This window comes from Larus michahellis, chromosome 3, assembly GCF_964199755.1.
Source record: "Larus michahellis chromosome 3, bLarMic1.1, whole genome shotgun sequence".
NCBI classification, from domain to species: Eukaryota; Metazoa; Chordata; class Aves; order Charadriiformes; family Laridae; genus Larus; species Larus michahellis.
The window spans coordinates 77,380,825-77,399,735 of NC_133898.1; the positions used below are offsets into that span (position 1 = coordinate 77,380,825).

General features: G+C 41.8%; 1 protein-coding gene across 1 annotated transcript in view; it reads right to left on the minus strand.

Moving 5' to 3' along the window:
• Window positions 1–18,911, minus strand: part of DCBLD1 (discoidin, CUB and LCCL domain containing 1) — a 49,112-nt gene that overhangs the window by 15,556 nt on the left and 14,645 nt on the right. The window contains 5 exon segments of the mRNA XM_074580882.1: window positions 2,880–3,013; window positions 4,757–4,829; window positions 5,543–5,594; window positions 6,165–6,302; window positions 16,810–17,022. Of these exon segments, the coding sequence (XP_074436983.1) occupies window positions 2,880–3,013; window positions 4,757–4,829; window positions 5,543–5,594; window positions 6,165–6,302; window positions 16,810–17,022 (610 nt within the window).

An 18,911-nucleotide genomic window follows, 5' to 3' on the forward strand; every position in this document is an offset into this window, starting at 1 on the left:
CAAGTCACCGAAGAGGACAAACTAATTCAGTAAGTGGTAATTCATCAGTTTCCTAATGTGACAGGTGGCATTTGTCACACGAATTTCACTTTGTCCTTTAAGGGATGGTATCCCCCCGTGCTCCTCATTTTCCTGACAACCTTCAGGATCCTGCCTTGCCAACAGTACCGGTGGCAGGACTGCACGGGACTGCGGCACTGGGAGCTCTGCAAAAAAAGGATGCTGCTTCCCATAATAAATTTTTGTTAGCGTTGGATACTTTTTTTTTTTTTTGTACCCAGAGCCAGTCTCTAGCAAGGATTTCACAAGCAGCGCAGGTTAACCCCGAATCTCATCTTTCACAATTCATTTTCAAAGACAAATGATTTCACGTGCACGGACGTACGGTCACGGCCCAGCTCACGTGACAAAGCTGAACCCCCATATATTTGTACTGGGGTACCGGGATTGCCCAATAAATCCAGATGCTTGGTCGTCATGATAGCCCGTGCTGGTGGAGGTCCACGCATGTATCGTGAGAACTGAAAACCTCGCGGATGCTGGAGCGTAACCAGCGCAGTGACAAATGGGGCTGGGGAGGCGAAGGTCAGCTCTTGCGGGCTGGTGGGCGAGTGAGCCGTAACTCCACCGTCGCGTTACAACGCAGATATTTAACAGCTCGATGCACGCCAGCAGCAGCTTCTGATGAGGTCAATTTCGGCTCAAGCCACTAAATGATTTAAATCTTTTAATACTGAAATCCACTAAAAATAAGATTTTAAAAACTTGAGTGAGCCTTTGTTTAAGGGCATCTAAAAAGCTCTTGAAGCACGGCTGTCTAAGCACTGCATTGGCTGCTCTGCAGGAACTTCTTGCCACATGTAGGTATCCCGAGGACAGGGAAGTCACGCAGCTTTGGAAATACCTCTTACAAAAGCCTTTGTAAAGCATGGAATGCATTGGTTCATTTTCTTGGTAAATAGGCCTGCTCTTTCTAGGAACACTTTTTCATGTTTTGAAATTAAAGGATTTCCCTGCATCCTCTAATTTCCCTCTTCTGGGATAATGTGCTCACGCCAGCAGTTCATCCACTCCCGGGATTGTCCCAGCTGCCAGGAGCAGCAGAAGCATCCTGGGAAGTGCTGTGCTCACACTCCCCATTTTTCTCGCGTTCCGTGACATCTAGTTTGCAGGCATCCCACCCACTATGAGCCCGTTTACCTGTGGCTCCCTGCATAATCTGTGGAAAGCGATGGTTGTCTCCCTGGGGCAATTCAGTCCCTTCCAGATGTGCCCCCGCTGGAGGAGCGCCTCTGCCTGCCCCGGTAGGCAGCAGAGCTAAGGGGGCTGCGATGGGGGGCTCTCTCAGGGACCTCACATTAAATGGGCCAAATCAGAGCCCTGGAGGCTGGCTTCAGCCTGGAAGAGCACATTTCAGCTCTCCTTCAAGCAAACGGGAGTTTTTCCCACTTGATGTAACAGAGATGAGTTTGCATCTCTGTGGGTACTTCTATTACTCACGTGAAGTGTACAGGATGTTTTGTGGATAGCAACATTAAAAGGACGCTTGGCAGTTAAGGTGATGGGTTAATTATGCAACCAGTGGTTTCCCCCAGCACACATACATTTGCTTTCTTATACGCTTCGTTTGTTGCCCACTAGCTCTTCTACTGTGAAAAAAATACAAACAGGAATCCCAGCTGCCTTTCATTATAACATTTTATGCGCTACCGTCTGAGATACTCCTTCTGGGATTCTCAAGGAACACAAACATACAGATGTACGTAAATGGTTCTGTAACATCTTTAGATAAGGCACAAAATAGTTAATTTAGGGTTTCACTAAGCTGGCATGTGTGATGGAAAGAATTCGTATTATTTGTTTTATGGAGGGGCTTGGTGCCTGAGCTGAGCCCTCAGTCCTGCTTTACTTGAGACAAATTTATATTAATTTTCTTTGGCCATTAACTTTCAGGAAAAATAGAAAATATTTAGGCTTTACAGGCCTTTGGCTAGTAGTCTACATGCTACCCAGCTTCATATACTCCAGTGCCATTATATATAAAGCATTTAATTCTGTGCTGAAGTTTACAAAATAATGCTTTTTTTTCTTTTTTGGTGAATGAAACCACGATTGTAAAATTGTCAGGAGGGTGTGGACAAATCATGGGGAAAATAGGAAAAACGTATAAAAAGGACATATTCCCTTAGCTCTCGTAAGCTATGGACTGAGGAGATTTCCCTTCCGACAAAACAAAAAGCCTCATGTAAAATCCAGATAACATTTGAAAATTAAAAAATATAAACCAACAGGAATGACAGAGGCAGTTGCTGGAAGGGCTTACTCTGCTGGATAGAGATTAGAGGATTTATTTCTACTTCAACAACAGTACAATTAAAAGTCAGAAGATAAGCGGTAAATATAACACCCTTGCTATAAATATTCTAAAAGAGAAAAACTCTGAACATGTCAAAAGCACTATGTTTAAGAAGTTGTTCATTAAATCCCCTATGGCTCAACAGCACTTTTTATTTATTCATTCTTCCTTGCTTTTTTTAACCTTTAACATGAATTTAACATGATTTACTAGCACATCGATTAAAGGTGTTTGTTGCAGAACATCGTACTTTCATGTATCTGCTAACAAAGTAATTTGCAAATACGTTTTGGAAGGAACAGAAGAAAAAAAAAAGACGAAAATACTGCCTTACGTGGTATAGAGCCACTGAAAACTTGGAACGTTTTCCTATATCCAATGCCAACACCATTTTAATAAGAGCCATAGAAACAAAGCCCAAAAGCCCCTAGACCCACGCCTAACATCTTTTCCTCCCCAAAAAGAGCATCCCCACCTGCACAGGGGGGTTGCTCCGGGAGCCAGCCCTGGCAGTGGTACTCACTCGTGCGAGGGGACACCGTTGGCCACGATGCCTTCGTAGCGGCTGATGCCCTTCTGCTGGGTGACGCTGATCTGACCGCCCAGCTCGTCTGCGATGATGCCCGCGTGTATGGCCGACTTGCAGAGCAGCGAGGTCTGGAAAGCAGAAGCCAAAGCTCAGAGGATCAAGCTGACAACAAACTGCTAATGCTTTTCACTTCCAAGCCACTAGCATACAGGTGTTACAGCTCATAAAATCCGGCAAAGCCTCGAGAGGAATAAGAGGCAGGGGAGGGAGAAAAATCGGTAATCTTTGAAAAAAATACGTTACCAAAAGTCATCTTTTTTTTTTTTCAAATGAAAAAGAAAATAATCTGCTTCTGAGAAGGTGCTGTGAGATTTTAACCTAATAAGTATTGAGTCACTCTTCAGGAAAACAAAGTCAAAGGCAAGGCAACTCTTCTTTGGAAAGATAAAACGATAATTACTTGATGGACTTGCCTGAAGGCAGACCAATCTATTACTGCGCCCTAGGGTTTGAGTCATGGCATACATTAGGAGATTTGGCTACGTGTTGACTCGCTGCTGCTGGCTTTTAAGCATAGCCCATTTGCCGGTGTCTCAGGTGGGATAACGCTGAAAAATACAGGCAGGACAGCTTGTGTGCCGACTGGGTGGCAAGAACATACCACTGGGCTGGGGCGGAGCAGAGAAGGGCCGGTGGAAAGGTGCAAAGGAGACATTCCCAGGGGCTGCTGGCAGAGGTTGGTCTCATTCACATGGGCGCAGCCTGGGCTAAACTGCTCGACAAGCTGGGGTGCCCATCCGTCCCCTCCGGGGAGGGGTGGGGACACAAATGCGGCAGAGCTCCAGGGGAGCCCCCCAGGTTCTTCCCATCAGAAAAGCTGAATCCCTCTTAGTGGTGGAGGGAAAACATCTTTCAAAAATTCCTCAGCGCAGATAAAGATCTGCATGAGGTCATGCCATGTGCTGCTTTTCTTTCCTAATCACCCCAACGAAGGGCAGGAATAACTCCAGCTAATGAGAATGTAAAACAGCATTTCTTTGTTTCTTCAGCTCTGCCACTTTCCAGGCTGGAGCAGCGCGCTCAAATAACCGGATGAACAGGTTAAACATGAACACTGACATTTTGGAAACTCAGCAACTACTGTATTTGTGATAGGGTGGGATTTTACTTCAGTGGTATGATTAAACTTACTCCACCGTGAGACATGTAAAGATTTCACAGGCATGACAGGAGGAGAGTCCAGGGTGAGGGGCACAGAGAGGGCAGAGCACTGTGTGATATGAACTGTGGATAAATGCAACCACTCAGGCAACTTCTTCGCTTTAAATAAAGAGCAGCTAAAACAACCCAAGGGGTTGGTAGTTATCAGTGGCATGTGATTAAGCAGTCAATAATTATTTATTTCATCTCAGAGCAGATTGCTGGGATACTGCAGGCATAATCGTAAAGAAAACCCACATGTTACTGAAATGTATTTTCTTTCCTACAGGAGATACCTTTAGAAAAAAAACACAAATGGACTCCAAACAAATAAAACCTGAAGTCACAGGAGTATTTAGTACATCGGTGAGCACTGCCTCAAGAGGGACGAACCCTATGCAGGGTTTTGCCAGAAAGCCAGAAACCACAAGTCAGTAGGTGTATTTGACAATCAATGGACTTTGTTCTCACACAATCGATTGGTCTGTTTGAAAAGTGTCTCCGTGTGATTGTATACTGATAACATACTCATATACTGGTAGTAAAAGGTGTATCTAACACAGCTGGGAAGAAGTACTGACAAAAGTCAAGCAGCAAAAGTTGAAATCAAGTTGTGCTGTGCTTTTCTCCTCTGTCTTTATAAATTTCCTCTCATCATCCCGTGTACTTACATCTCTGTATCCTTCTCCGATATTCCCAGAAATGTCACCTGCGATGTCTCTGCAGCCAGCAGGACAGTATCTGCTGTAGTGAGAGAAGAGAGGCTTGTTTAAAATATGAACTGTAGTGATGAAACAAACCAACAAATATTTCAGCAGTGAGTTCTGGCTGATGGTCTGCCAGTGGGTCCAGGAGGTAAATAAACGGGCCCTTGAGTTCATGAGTGGACTGTAGACAGCAGCACACAACGAACCAGAAAAGCAGTTTTGCGAGAGCATTTCTGTTTAATTCTCTTGTTCTAGAAATGCTACCACACGAGTTTTCAGCACAGCCCAGATAAGAAGCCGACATGCACACCCAGACAGCAGCCAGAAACGCACAATTTATTACCATTTCAAATCCTATCACAAGGTTCAAGGAACCAAGAAATTATAGCTTGTCCTCAGATAATCTTGTATCAGCTAGGGTGTGAGCTGCTCTTAGGAGACACACCAGAATTTAAGGCTACTTTGAATTTCAAAATGGAAACCCTTTTTACATATACCATGTATATGTATGCCCAAATGAGACTTGCTCTGTAACTCTGTCCCTTCCTCTTTCTGGGCCACAGACTTCCATTCTGCACCACTGCTGCTCACAACCGGGCCTTGGACTATTACAGCATCGGAGCTCAAAAAAATTCACTTCTCCAAAAAACCAAGACCGCACCTGCCTCACAGGAGATTTTCTAACAGTTAGGCCAGATGACAGCTACAGCAAAGCAAGCCACAGCGCAGAGAGCCGTAAACCCTCTTTACCTGTATTCAGCCTTTGTGTAGTGGTTCGCTCGTTCCAAACATGTGATTAGATCTGTGAAAAGTTTACAAATGTCAATCCCCATTGCAGGACGTAGAAATACAGACAAATATTTGGCTACACATGAAATTCCATTTGAAGTTCTCTCTGCATAATACTTAAACAATTTTATCAAATAGAAAGCAACAGGTATGGTTTTGCCTCATTCTTTTCATCTCCCTCTTCTACTCTTCTTATGGTTTACATCTTCAACAAAGTTGCACAGACACACACAATATTAAATGTAGGAATCAAATCTTAATCTCTCCTATCCCTTCATCCTATCTATCACTGTGTGGTAGAAGCTAGAGCCTGGAATACAGTGGAACTTCAAGCAGAAGGTACTAATTTTCTCTTTTACTGGGCCTGTATTGCAAATTGCCTAGATAAGATTTCAGCAGCTGCTTTATCTGGTTAATGTTACAACTGCTTCTTGCACGCATGCTATTAGAAATATCATGATTTGTGCTAATCTGGAAATATTTAGGAACAAACATTTGGGCTAAAGTCCATGTGTATAGAGAAGATAATGAAAATAGGGGTACTATGCCTTTAATCCTTTAGTACTTTTGGATTTTGCTTTACCTGGATGATCACTACTGGCATAGGACAACAGAAAGCCTCGTCCTGACACGTGGGATCCACTCTCAAAGTGAATAGTCGCTTCATTGCTATCCAGAATGATTTCTTTGGGGACAGGCATCACATTACCACAGTACGGCCCTACAGACAGAACAGAGATTTCAAAAGTTTAGATGACATAATTAGGCTGGAGTATTCTCAGGATTAGCAAAGGGTTTCATAACACACTCATTCTCCTTCAGTAACAACCCAAATGTTGACAAAAGGGTTTTGGCTTCGATCCTTTATGGGTATGATCTCCTAAGTTACCCTGACAAGGAGTGGCCAGGATCCAATTGTCTCTCCATGGTAGCAATCCCAGCATCCACATCTCTCATCACATAAGCCTTAAGAGAATGATTAATGCCCCTCGGCCTTTGAAGTACAGCATGCTTACAACTAGCAGTAACTCATTAGAGAAAAGAACAGAACATTCAAAGGCAATCCAAGGGATCTACACAGGGTCCCCTAGATAAACTCTCCAGAGGCGTACAGCTCATGCTGCTGGAGCACAGCAGCCATTCAGGAAAGATTAAGATCACAAACAGGGTACCTGGTTTCCAAGGACTTGTGTGCCACAAGCCAAATTGTGCTACAAGGCAGTAACACTTTACTCAGAAAATTTCTCAATTTAGTTTCCCTTTAAAAACATCAGACCATTGAAGTGTACGGTTCAAGTCTCTCAGAGTTTTAAACAAAAAAGAGAGGGAGAGAAAGGGGAAGATGAAGGGAGTGGGACAGGGAGACAAGAGCCTTGCGCTTACGTTGAATTAGATAAGGGTTTTATAGCTACCAACTGCAGTATCTTGGAACAGTCTTTGGGACACTCCTTTCTTGTGACAGCAGGCGTGCCCGGGACTCTCAATAATTACATTTGCTTCTTCAGAAGTCAGTTCCCGAGGGGAGCTTCCCTTTGAGATTGCCAGTCTTTGCTCTTGTCTTCTGTCACCACTCCTGGCTGCAAACACTTGTCCCTGGCTGCCCTCAGGCAGAGGTGACACAGAAAATCCAAAGCAGTTTGGGTACACTTTTTTGAATTTATAAGGATGCTTACAATATAAACTGCTAAGAGGGTGTTTTTAAATGGCAAACAGGGTTTTTTTTGTCCCAAGAGAAAAAACAAACAAGACCCTTTGCAAGCCCTCAGCTCATCTGTTCTGTTGAGGTGAATGACAGCTTTTGTTTCCTAAAGCAAGTCCTCAGGATGAAAAATTATCACTTTGATTTTTCCTAGACAACCTCATTTTATTGGTGGTGGCTACTTAAGGGCTACTTGGAACTGACTTCTGAGATACAGCCACAGCACGACACAGATTTGATGAGTGGCACCCTTCCTAACGGGCTCCTAAGAGCCCCTTCATTTTGCTTGGTGCTCTTGGGGGGTCTTTCCCAAATACTTCATCAGCCTCATAATAGCCATAAGATCAACCTATGGAGTAGCCCAATTGGAGCCAACGACAGCAGTTGTCAGCAGAATGGGAGAAACCAAAGGAGGAATTCTGTCTTTTGGCTTATAAAAATCATACAGTGAAGTCAGGCAGGCAGAGTAACAAGCAACGAATGTGACATTTCCCTGGAGTACTCATGTGTTGAAAATGACTCACGACTTAGTCAGAGAAAACAATGCCTATAAAAAGGGTTAAACAAATTGCTTAGGAAATGAACTTATCAAAAAGACAGCATCTGACACTGTGTCATACCAGACAACTGCACGAGTGATTTATTTGAGAAGGTCTTTTGTGTCAGATTGCAGTGGGAGAAGTAAAGTGCTAACTTAGATCTATTTTTTTTTTCAAGAGAGAGAAAGGGGAAGAAGACAGGGAGGCATCACATTTCTTCAAAATAAAACACCTGAGAAAGCTTCAGTCCTTTTCTTCTCTCAAGGACTGTCTCTACATATTTTCTCACAAGTGCTCTTTGGCTTTCTCCATCACAGCGATTGGCAGTGACCTATCTACTCTGTAGATATAATTTAGATGGCTGATTCACTCAACCACACACCGGCTGGATCAGGGCTATGTGTCTTCTCCAGTAGCAAGTCTACATAAGTTCCAGATAATTATACAAGCAAATCACACATGTCATAAGCAAAACAAATAAAATAAATAAAATAAAATAAAATAGTCTAGACACATACATAGTGTTGTATATTGCAAAAGAAAGCCAAAAATTCAGAAACAATCAGCTTAAGAAATCAGCCTGCAACGCCTAGAGACAAGTTTCTACTGTTTAGTAATAAACCAAAGAAGGGCTACCAGGCTATGGTTATATTCTGCCAAGAGCAGTTCTGGCGTACCAAGAGACTCCCATGGGTAGCTCAAAACTAAGGGTCGGTAGGGTTAAATCCTTCAAGGGTATAGAAGCAAGAACAAGTATACACTGAAGGAAGGAATATTTTCCAAAAGTTTATCAGTTTTCTGCATAGATTTGGGGGGGAAGGGGAGGAAGAGGCATTTTTTAATACTCCAAAACATTCACTTGTTTTTTTGCTGCAAAATGAGGAAGCCTTGCAAAATATTTCAACACATTTCTTCTCAATAATTCAGGCAATACCATATTGGAGGTACATTGCCAGGTCTTCAGACTTGCCTGAGATCTAGTAGAGTTCATTTCTGTGCTACCAAATACAGAAATGAGCCCTGAGAGGTAGGGTTTAGAAAAAAGTATAAGCATTATCTCACTCCTCTATCGCTGTTCTTAAAGTAAGCAACTAGATATCAGTTTGGCTTAGAGGTTCTTTACTCCCTGAAAGAACTAGACACATGTGCAGTCTGTTGTTAGAAAAAGGTGTTATTCCACTCTTTTCAGTTCTTATTGTGTTTAAAATGACCAGCGTAAGCACCTTTCTGATTTAATTTACCCAATAATACTGTTTTAGGTTTAGCAGCACCTCTCTCTATTTTGCCTAGTTTTTGCAGAGAGGCCTTTTTTAACCTCAAATTCTCATTTTCCCCCTAATCGATTTATTTTACATTGATGGCCTTCCAAGAAATTCCCCAGGGGGACAAGTAGCAATACTCAGAAAATAAAACTGATTCAGGATCAAGACAATTCTTTGGGTTCAGTTTTGCTGATGAGAGAATTTGATGCTTTCATCTGGTTTCTAATTTTCTTTAGAAAAAGAATGTCTTTAAGCACATGTACTCTTTTCCTACCCACTTGCATATGGCAGCCCTCCGTTTCCTTAAATGCTGTAAAGCCAGAGAAAGGAGAGTCTCCCAGGGTCCCTGCATTTCAGCTTGTGGTGTGCCTGAATAAAATGCACTTTCTATATACACAGTAACGCCTAGTAGATTTGCTCTCCATTGACTTACCTATTACCTTGAATACATATACTGTGAGATTTTATAGACATTAGAAGATTAAAGACAATCAGCATCTGTAGACATCAGATTTCATCTGAAAATTGTATTTACTAGTCAGTATTTTCCACTTGCAATTGAGGTGACAAAAATCCTACTTTATCGTCTACTTTTAAAGCTCACACGTGCTCCACATCTTCTTTGTTCATTCCATCTAGGATTCGTTGATTTCCCCAAGCTGTCCATGTGGATGCTGTACAACCATAGTGGAGAGGAGGGATGATGGAGAAAGCCTTGGTTTGTGTCTGGTATGAAAGCAAGAAACTTGTTTATAGGGCCCTGTTAACTTTTACTGCAGCATTTGGACTTGACTCTGGATAAATATTTAATTCCTAAACCTGGGACTAAGCCAAAAGTTTTTTAAGATCCCTTTTGAGAACTGCCAGATCACATTATCAGTTTTTCATCTTCTAAAGTTAGTTGTGAGGTGGGTTGTTTTGCGTATTCAGCTTGAAAAACCAGTCATGAATGCTGATCTCTCTCCCTGTTTCCTGTTAAAGGGACTCGGCTGGAGCTCTGCTGGGGTAAGTAGGCAGGATTATTTGGTTTGTTTACTAAGAACAAAGAAAAGAGTTTGATTTAATAAACAGATGTGTTTCATGTCATGAAACTGAGTAGGTGTTCTCCATATTTCAGTATTACTACAGCTAGATGCCAGGGCCTTTTCTTTTTTCCATGTCTCCTTAATGAGTTGACCCAGCTGCGGTTCCATCTGTTCATTCCACATTCTTTAAAAAAAAAATATATATATATATATGTATTTTAAGTTCTGGAAGAATTAGAGGCCTAGGGATTTCAAATGTGACTAGCTTAATATTCTCTGGAATTAAGGTAACATTTAATGCCTTTTGTCCAGAAATACTGATTCGTTGGTATGGTTTAGGTGGCTTAAATGAAATACTTTTATTTTGGAATCACTGTCTCCAAGCATTATTAACATCCTGCAAGGTACATGGTAAATTGTCTCGTGGATATCCTTTGGCTGGCTCCTCTGGAGACCAAAGAGACTATTTTACGTGTTGTTTATTTTTTAAATGTTAGCAATAGTCTACTGCTTTTGTCTTTTTCATAATAGTGTTGTTTTGCAAATCTGATGCTCTTTACAGCATTGTCTGGTTTTATGAGGTCTAGTTTACTTCTACTGTCAACCAGGCTCTGGCATATTTCCTGAGATTGCTTTGTTGAATTATGTTCCTTTATTTTTTCTACTTCCCTTAAGAAGCGCTGTGCCTAGAGGACTCTCTTCTCTCACACCAGCTGGCAATGCCTACATGTCCTTTTTTCCTGTAGTTTTTAATACTTTCTGCCTCTTCTGTAAGGCTTTTTCTTCCTTTTAAAAGCAATTATTTCTCTCCTTAGCTATCGCATGTCCATTTCGCTATGCCTGTTCTGCTTTCAAATTTCTCAACTTCATTTGAAATCTAGAGTTTAACATTTGCAGAGGTCTTTAAGAAACTCAGTTTAGATATCAACTCATGGTGTCTCTGTTCAACAGGGAATCATCTCGCTTTTTTCTGTCTTTACTTGCAGAATAAGCCACAGCTGGTGAGCAATGTGTAGCAATGATCCCATGGATCTGCCTCTCCAGGATTATCATTTCCTAATGCATTTGTTTGGGGAAAACAATTTTTTAAATTGAGATCCTTATATTCAGTAGCCTTTTCTCAAATAAAGCAATTTGGAAGTACCTCGGTAGCTGAGGAAGGATGGGGGAGGTGATGAACACTTGCTTCACTTCAGAGCTAAAAAACTCAGCCAGAGTGCAAGTCTTTCACAAACAGTTCACGAAAACAGCAAGGATCTGTTGTATGAAAACATCTGCATTCTTGAAATTCATCCGCATCCCACATTCACACAAATGCTGTGGGAGAGGAGAGGGAGGGGAGAGGGAGAGGAGAGGAGAGAGGGCCACGCACGTGCACGGGGATGACCAGCGTCACCCTGCAAGGACATGTTAGGAGATGAAAAGTGCTGCTCTATGTCCTTTGTAGGACGTGGGGAAGGTGGTGTTTAATACTCAGTAGATGCGAGTTGACAGAGTAGTCAGGATGAGACAGCCCAGTTATTCAACCTTTAACTCTGTGCAACACGGTCTGACCTCAGGCTGAACAGTAGGCAATATAACCACCAATATAAAAAAATATTAATATATCACCTATATAAATATAACCACCAATGTAAAAAATATAAAACCAATATAACTTTCAGTTAGCGTTTCCAAAGGGTTGCCAAAGACTGCGATAAAGGAAAGAAAAAGGTATCCAAGTAGAGTCAGGCTTATGTTGTCACTAATTATGATTTAAAAAAGGAAGGTCTGGGCCACCTGCACGGGCTGTAGGTCTGCCTATTTGACCTCAGGTGAGATCCCCCACTTCTAACATGGCTGTGGTTTTATCCAAACCCAAAGACAGAAGCACAGCAACAGTTAGGAATCGTTAGTAAAGAACTGCAGCTGCTTAACAAAACCCACAGACATATACACAATACACTTTATGCAGCAAAAGGGGAAAAAAAGTGCATTTGATAAAACAAACGCAGACATTCTTTGTTGCATAAATCTTTCCAAAGCTGAAACCTTGGTATACTGCAACCACTCAGGCGAAACCCAACTGTTAGAAGAGTTTTGACTGTTAAGAAACTGCTCAACTTGATCTTCAGCGAGAACTTGTCTGGGCATTTCCCTGGATTTCCTGAAATACCAGAAACAATACTGTAATAACAAGTTTCCTTTGAGGGGCGAGAAAGAAACCTGGACACACCCTTTATTCAAGCAAGACATTTATTACAATACATAGTAAGGAATGACTGGTTCGATGAATCCCCTGAAGTCATAATGACAGGTAGGAGGCATCCAAAGGCACTGGGTTCCCCTGCACACCCGTGCACACGCACACACCCCTGTATGCACACACACACACGCAGACGCATCAGACACTCACACAGCAGTAGATGCTCAATTTGTCTAACAACCCTTAGTGCGGGAAGGAGAAAGCATTTTCAGTAATTTCTCTATCTGTTTCACGCTAGTTACTGGCTGTAAATTATGCAAGAAGTAGTTAACTGCGCTAACTCTCCAAATTATTACTAGTCACTCAGCAGATCTGACATCCACCCCAGAGGAACACATCAACCTCCTACTGACTGCAAGTGAATGGAGAAGTAAGTAGGCACTTATCTCTTCTTTATCTCTCCAGTCAAGACTGATGAGCATCTCACAAAATTAAGGGAAAAAATACTAAGCCATTATTTGAGAAAAGAGAGGAGGAAAAAGCAAGAAAAAAGGGTCAAAAGAGGTACAGAAATGTGATAAAGACATGAAAAGAAGCTGACTAAAAGCAGTTCCTGTTGAACTCTTACAACATTTATGGTACACCTTCATAAGTGGTGCAAGTTTTGTTCTTGAGAACTACAGGGCCCGCATGGTTAATCTTGTTTACACATATCCCTTTAACTAATTAAAAAATCAGAAGCTCTTATTCAGAGCTCGGTATTTTTAATATGCTCACATAATGCAATTAACTCGAGAAGAAAAGCATTTCAGCAAAGGTTGCACCTTGTCTACACCACGAGATCACGCTTCATATTAATTTTTATTCTAAATTCCTTTTGTGGGACCAAAACCCCCTTATTTTCATCCAGTGCAAAGCTATGCCTCTGAAACAGAACATGATCATCTGTTTATTTCTCCTGGAGACAACACATGCCAAACTGTGCTAATATTTAAAGGTTTGCCAGACAAAGGTGACTCAATTTCACCAAAACTGCTGTTAGACTACCTTTGCTGACTGATGATTTATATTTCCACACCTAAGTCTGGATACAAAGCTAACAGTTTGAAAGAAAAGACGTGCTACAGGTTGTTTCCTCCAGTGAACATGGAAGAAAATAGTCTGTAGAGTAATAATCCAGAGACAGAGTGTTCAGCCCCTTTATGTCTCCAGTTTTAGAGCTTCATTAAGATTATTTAATGACCATCTTTTGATTGACATATTGGAGAAATCTAAATGCAATGTCTGCCTTCACAGGTCCATCAAAGCTTAGAAGTATCAAAGGCAAGAACTGTAGTGCCACATTTGTGTCCCACCTGAGCAGGGAGGCTTCAGTAGATGGTCATACACAACGACGCTACACGCTTTTCTAAGAAGGAATTAGATTCAAAGCACTCTTATCAGTCTACAAGATTTGAGGAATGCCCTGAACTTAAATAAAACTTGCATGCAAGTGGTCTAATCTGTAGTCACCCACTTAAAAAAGTGAAGAAATCAATGTTATGGCTAACATAAATCAATTAATCCATTCGGTTGTGTATAACAGCTTCCCCATACCACACGGAACACAAATACCCCAAACAAGAACCGAGTGACTCCTTGCTGTATTGCATGAATCCCAGCAGAGGTTATAACAATGAATGAATCACAGTTAAATGTAAAGACAACATGTGGGAGAATTCTGAACGGAAAACAATACTTTGTCATCTGAAGTCTTATTTATACTAATTTTAAATGTATTTGCATAATCCAGTGTTTTGCCTCTGACCAATTTTCTAAGCTCCAGATACACTCCTCAATAGATGTTTGTACCCATACTGACATTCACCCTGTTGTTTTCTGTAGAGTTGAAGAGATCAACGTGGTATTTAAAACATATTTCCCTTTTTACTTATTGTCTTATAATTGCAAACCTCTTAAATAAAGAGAAAAGGCTGCTTGGCTAATTTGAAACATGAGTAATATTCACACTGCCAGCTTTCATACTTAGCTTTTTTGGTTTTTCTTTTTAAAACCAGGTCAAATACAGAAAACATGCAAAGATTAGCTTTTAATTGCTCGGGTGTTTTCAATGCCTGCGAAATCTTTTCAACTCTCCATCATCCTAAGAAAGAATTTCCATGGCAAACGTCAGTACCTTCTTGGCCAAGGGAAGGTGTTGACCTGCCTATAGACGTTCATGAAGAGGGGAGGGTTGGAAGAGGAGATCTGGGCTCAGAAACAGCTACCTAAAAGGACACTTAACAGACTGAATGGACTTAGCAGTGCTCACTCACAGAGCTATATTAACACCCAGAGCTATAGCAAAACTATCGAAACAACTGACTTAGAGGAGCTCTAATCTCATCTATGAATCCCCGTGTCTTTTAAAACACAAGCAATATCATGGATTTATGCATACGGCACTATTTCCACCCTGCTGTTCTGCACGGATTTACCCGAATGCAGAGCAGAGACTCTGTAGGTATGCTAGTGGGAAAGTCTACAGCCAGCTGCAGACCACAAAAACCATTACAGATGGTATGTGTGCCTAAGCTATAAAACTTGTTTAATCAGATAAGAGCAAAATCTGCTAATTGTGCAGTTCGTTACTGAGAATGCAAATTATAATCCACATGCATCAGACATTACCAATCAAGTCTGAAAATGGGTGTGGGAATACTTTAAAGAAATTCATTATATGGATTTGATTGCATAACACACAGGTATTCTGTGTTTACAGGCTGAGTAAGTGCAGGACTAAACTATGTGAAGATGTCTTCAGGCTAATGTGTAAGGAGCCAGAATTTCAAACAACATCCAAGCTTCATTTTTCACTTCAGAAAACAATATATAGATTTATCCTTGTTTCATAGAAAAGCCTTTGATTAGCAGTGTCAAGACAGCATCAGTAAAAATTATTCAAAGATATGGTAATGCAATACTAAACACCTATCTCTTACTGCCAAGTACAGACAGACTGCTTCAGGTGAGCACAACTCTTTGCTTACAGTTCTGAAATGAGGTAAACAACATAAAAAAATCCCAGCACGCACGAACAGAAACATTCCTTATGCCTCAAATCAAGCTCTACGCAAGGCTTAGATATCAACATGTCACTGCCCACTCTCGGCGAAGGCTGTTTCAAGATATAATACCTCCCTCATGAGAACAATGACTACCTTGACCTTCGTTTGTGAGCAAGGCTTTAATACCTCGCTTGATTTTACCTTACCAGATGAGGGTAGGCCTATCATGCTCATGAATGAAAGGCAATCATCCTTCCTTACTACTAGGATACCTTATGAGGCCTCATCTCAGGAGCACCACACATTTCACTGAGCCAAGCGATGAGCTGGCTCACCCGGAAAACCTGCAGAGGCTCTGTGTAGCTTCATTGTCTTTTTCCACTAAATCCATTCTGCCTGTAAAGTCCAGTACAGCACATTCAGCCACAGCTGACTAAAGGCTACAGCCCATTCCCAGCAGGCAAAATTTTATGAACTGTCGATTCACGAGTTTATGCCTGCATTGTAGAACTCCTTTGCAGCCCTGAATTTAAGTGGGACTTCTGAAAAAAGGCACACTGACTTGAAAATCAGTTTGACTCTTCCAGAAACAGCAGATCAAAAGTTTCAGCGACAACTGATTGGGAAAAGCAATTTGAGGAAGGCCTTAGGTTCTCCCTGGGGAGGATCCTGTTGTCATTAGGATTGTTTCAAGTGCACGGCTATAGCATATTTACTCACTTACCTTCCTGTGCAAATCTGTTGCAGGAGTGCAGATTGGCTGCACGCATTTAATATCTGCAAGTATTAAAGCCTGTACATTAGCAAAGGTTATCAGTGACTAATAGCTAGCAATAATAAAGGTTATCTCCTCTCCCGGGCCTGAACTGCCTAGGAAACAGAGACATGCAGGACCATTGACTCCAATTTCTAATCTGGCTTCTGTCTGGTTAGTGAGACAGCTCTTCCCCTATCTGAGAAGGGTATGGGCCTGATATATAGATCCACGTTCTCGCAGTACTAAAGCTGTGACAGTACAGCTCCCCAGGGCTGAGGGCAGAGCCCCCGGGTGGATGTGCCAGAGTTCCCCTGGCCACAGCAGCCCCTCCACAGCATGGCAGCACAGCAGCACCCCCAGCCTTGGCAGAACGACACACCTGAGTATAGACTCATAGGATGGTTTGGGTTGGAAGGGACCTTAGAGATCATCTCGTTCCAACCCCCCTGCCATGGGCAGGGACACCTCCCACTAGACCAGGCTGCTCAAAGCCCCATCCAGCCTGGCCTTGAAGACTGCCAGGGATGGGGCATCCACAACTTCTCTGGGCAGCCTGTTCCAGTGCCTTACCATGATCACAGTGAAAAATTTCATCACTAAAAATGAAAAGGAGTCGGAAAGGACAAAGGCTGACATTTCTTGCATTTTGCCAAGCTGGGTTTACTCACACTTTTACAAATTGACGTGTGGCTCACTGCCTCATCTTTTACATACCGTGCAACGTTGAAGAGCTCTGGATGGTAAGGTAGCTGGATTCACATTTCTGTGACTCAATATCCAGGTCTCCAATTTTTAAGATCAGGCGTTTTCCCGGAGGCACTTGGATTTTCTTTTCACAAAGAGTGTAATTTGGGTACGTCCCAGGATAGTTCTTGGATGCCAGGGTCCCACTGTCTTGGTACATCACTGCGTGCCCACATCCATCCCCTGCAGTAGGAAAAGAAACAATGAAGCGAAACATATTCCTCAATAAAAAACGTGTAAGAAAATGCTGACCACAAAATCACGTCTTGTGCACTTTCACCTTTTTAAAAAGTATTTTGTAATACTCTACCTCAGTTATGCTGTTGTTTGAAAAGAGGTTATTAAAATAAATGCAGTCGCATTTCTCTTGTAACGCAGGAGAAAGGAGGGCTGGAAATACTCATGAATTAAGATGTATTTGACAGTCCTGTACAAACAGAGTCTCTCTGGTTTTTGGTTTTACAAATGAACTCTACCAAAACATTACAGATGCAATTCCACATGTAATAGGTAGGATCCTTCCGTAAATAGTTTTCTCCCAATTATCATTCCACATTTATAGAAAGAGCCATCAGGGAGAGGGTGACTGAATCATACATGAAAGCACAGACATGATTTAACTAGGTACTATCACGGACCTGACTCACCTCACTTTCCTGTTGGTTTTCTTGCTCCACTTGCACAACACAATAAGCACAGGGGACAAGGCAAAGTCACATTAGCACGCCCAGAGATGTAAGTGCTGCTGCCTCCTTGCTCAAGGGGTGAGGGTAGGGGTCCGCAAAGTGTTTATTTGTGGAGCTGTGAAAGGGTGGGCTTGGCTTAGGAGCCTTTCCTTGGTGGAGGCATCTGAGGAGCAGCTGCAGCAGAATGCATGACAACAGGAAAAGGCGCATGGACATACATGGGGGAATGTGGGGACCGAGATGGAAAACAGGAAGCATCCACGGAGGGGAAGGAAGCAGGTATCAGATAAGAGACCCTGACTACCAAAGGAAGCAATTTTTAGTGAACTATTTAAAAGTGTACGAGTAAATTAAAATTTATATATTATAAAGCTTAAGCCATTTCATTCTGCTGAATCTTCCAAATAACGGAAACTATTGCAACAGTGGAACTAGTGCCATAACGTACACGTACATAACAAAACATGCTCAGTTTTAGCTCAGTTAGGCCATAGGCACTCTTTACATAGCAGTCTTGTACATTGTTACCATCTATCACTGCAAAATTTAAACTAGTCCTAGAAGTGTTAGTAAAATAAAGAATTCTACAGAGCTGGGAATTCACAACGTTCACTTTAACTATGCAGAATTTTACTTTTGGGGATATTTTGCTTAAACTGTTTTGGTCTGTTCATTTTAATTGTTTTCTGAATTTCTTTCCACAATCACGAGGAGGAACAAACTTAAGATTTGATAAGATTATTTAAAGGTGAACAACTAGAAATGAAGTGTTGACAAAGAAACGTGCCATACCTGGGGCTGGGAGAAAAGTGGCATGCTGTGCAAAGATAAGCTCCAAGCTATCAAATTTTGACTTGCTAGTATATAATTACACTGCCATTTCATCCAACTCACTCAACTACTTTTTCACAAGCAACAGCATTTATTTTGAAGCTTTATCATTATTACTGGCTTTGTTGCCTGCTATTTAATTTTGTTGCAGGTTCATGCTTGGAATAGAGGTGAATAGGAGACATAGATCCAAAACCATATCACCATAAAACACATTAAATATGGTTTTTCAGATCTCCCTGTTCACACGCTTTAAAAAACACCTGTTGTTCAAGTTTGTTACCCAAGCTTTATTGATTTCAGAATGCATAGGAATGTACTCAAGAAGAAAGGCAAACTGGCCTCTTGAGCAAATCATCTTTTTAATGGAAACTTTCTGCAGCAGGAATAAAAATACAAGGAGCAATACAGTACGTGAGCTATCAACTTTCTGAGCCCAGAGAGTGGCCCAGGGAGGTCCAGGCAGTGTAAAACCGCATCACTTCCAGCAGGACGCAGGACAACCTTGCTGCCTGTGTAGCCAACTGCTGTGTAGTAAAAAAGAACTGCCAGTGG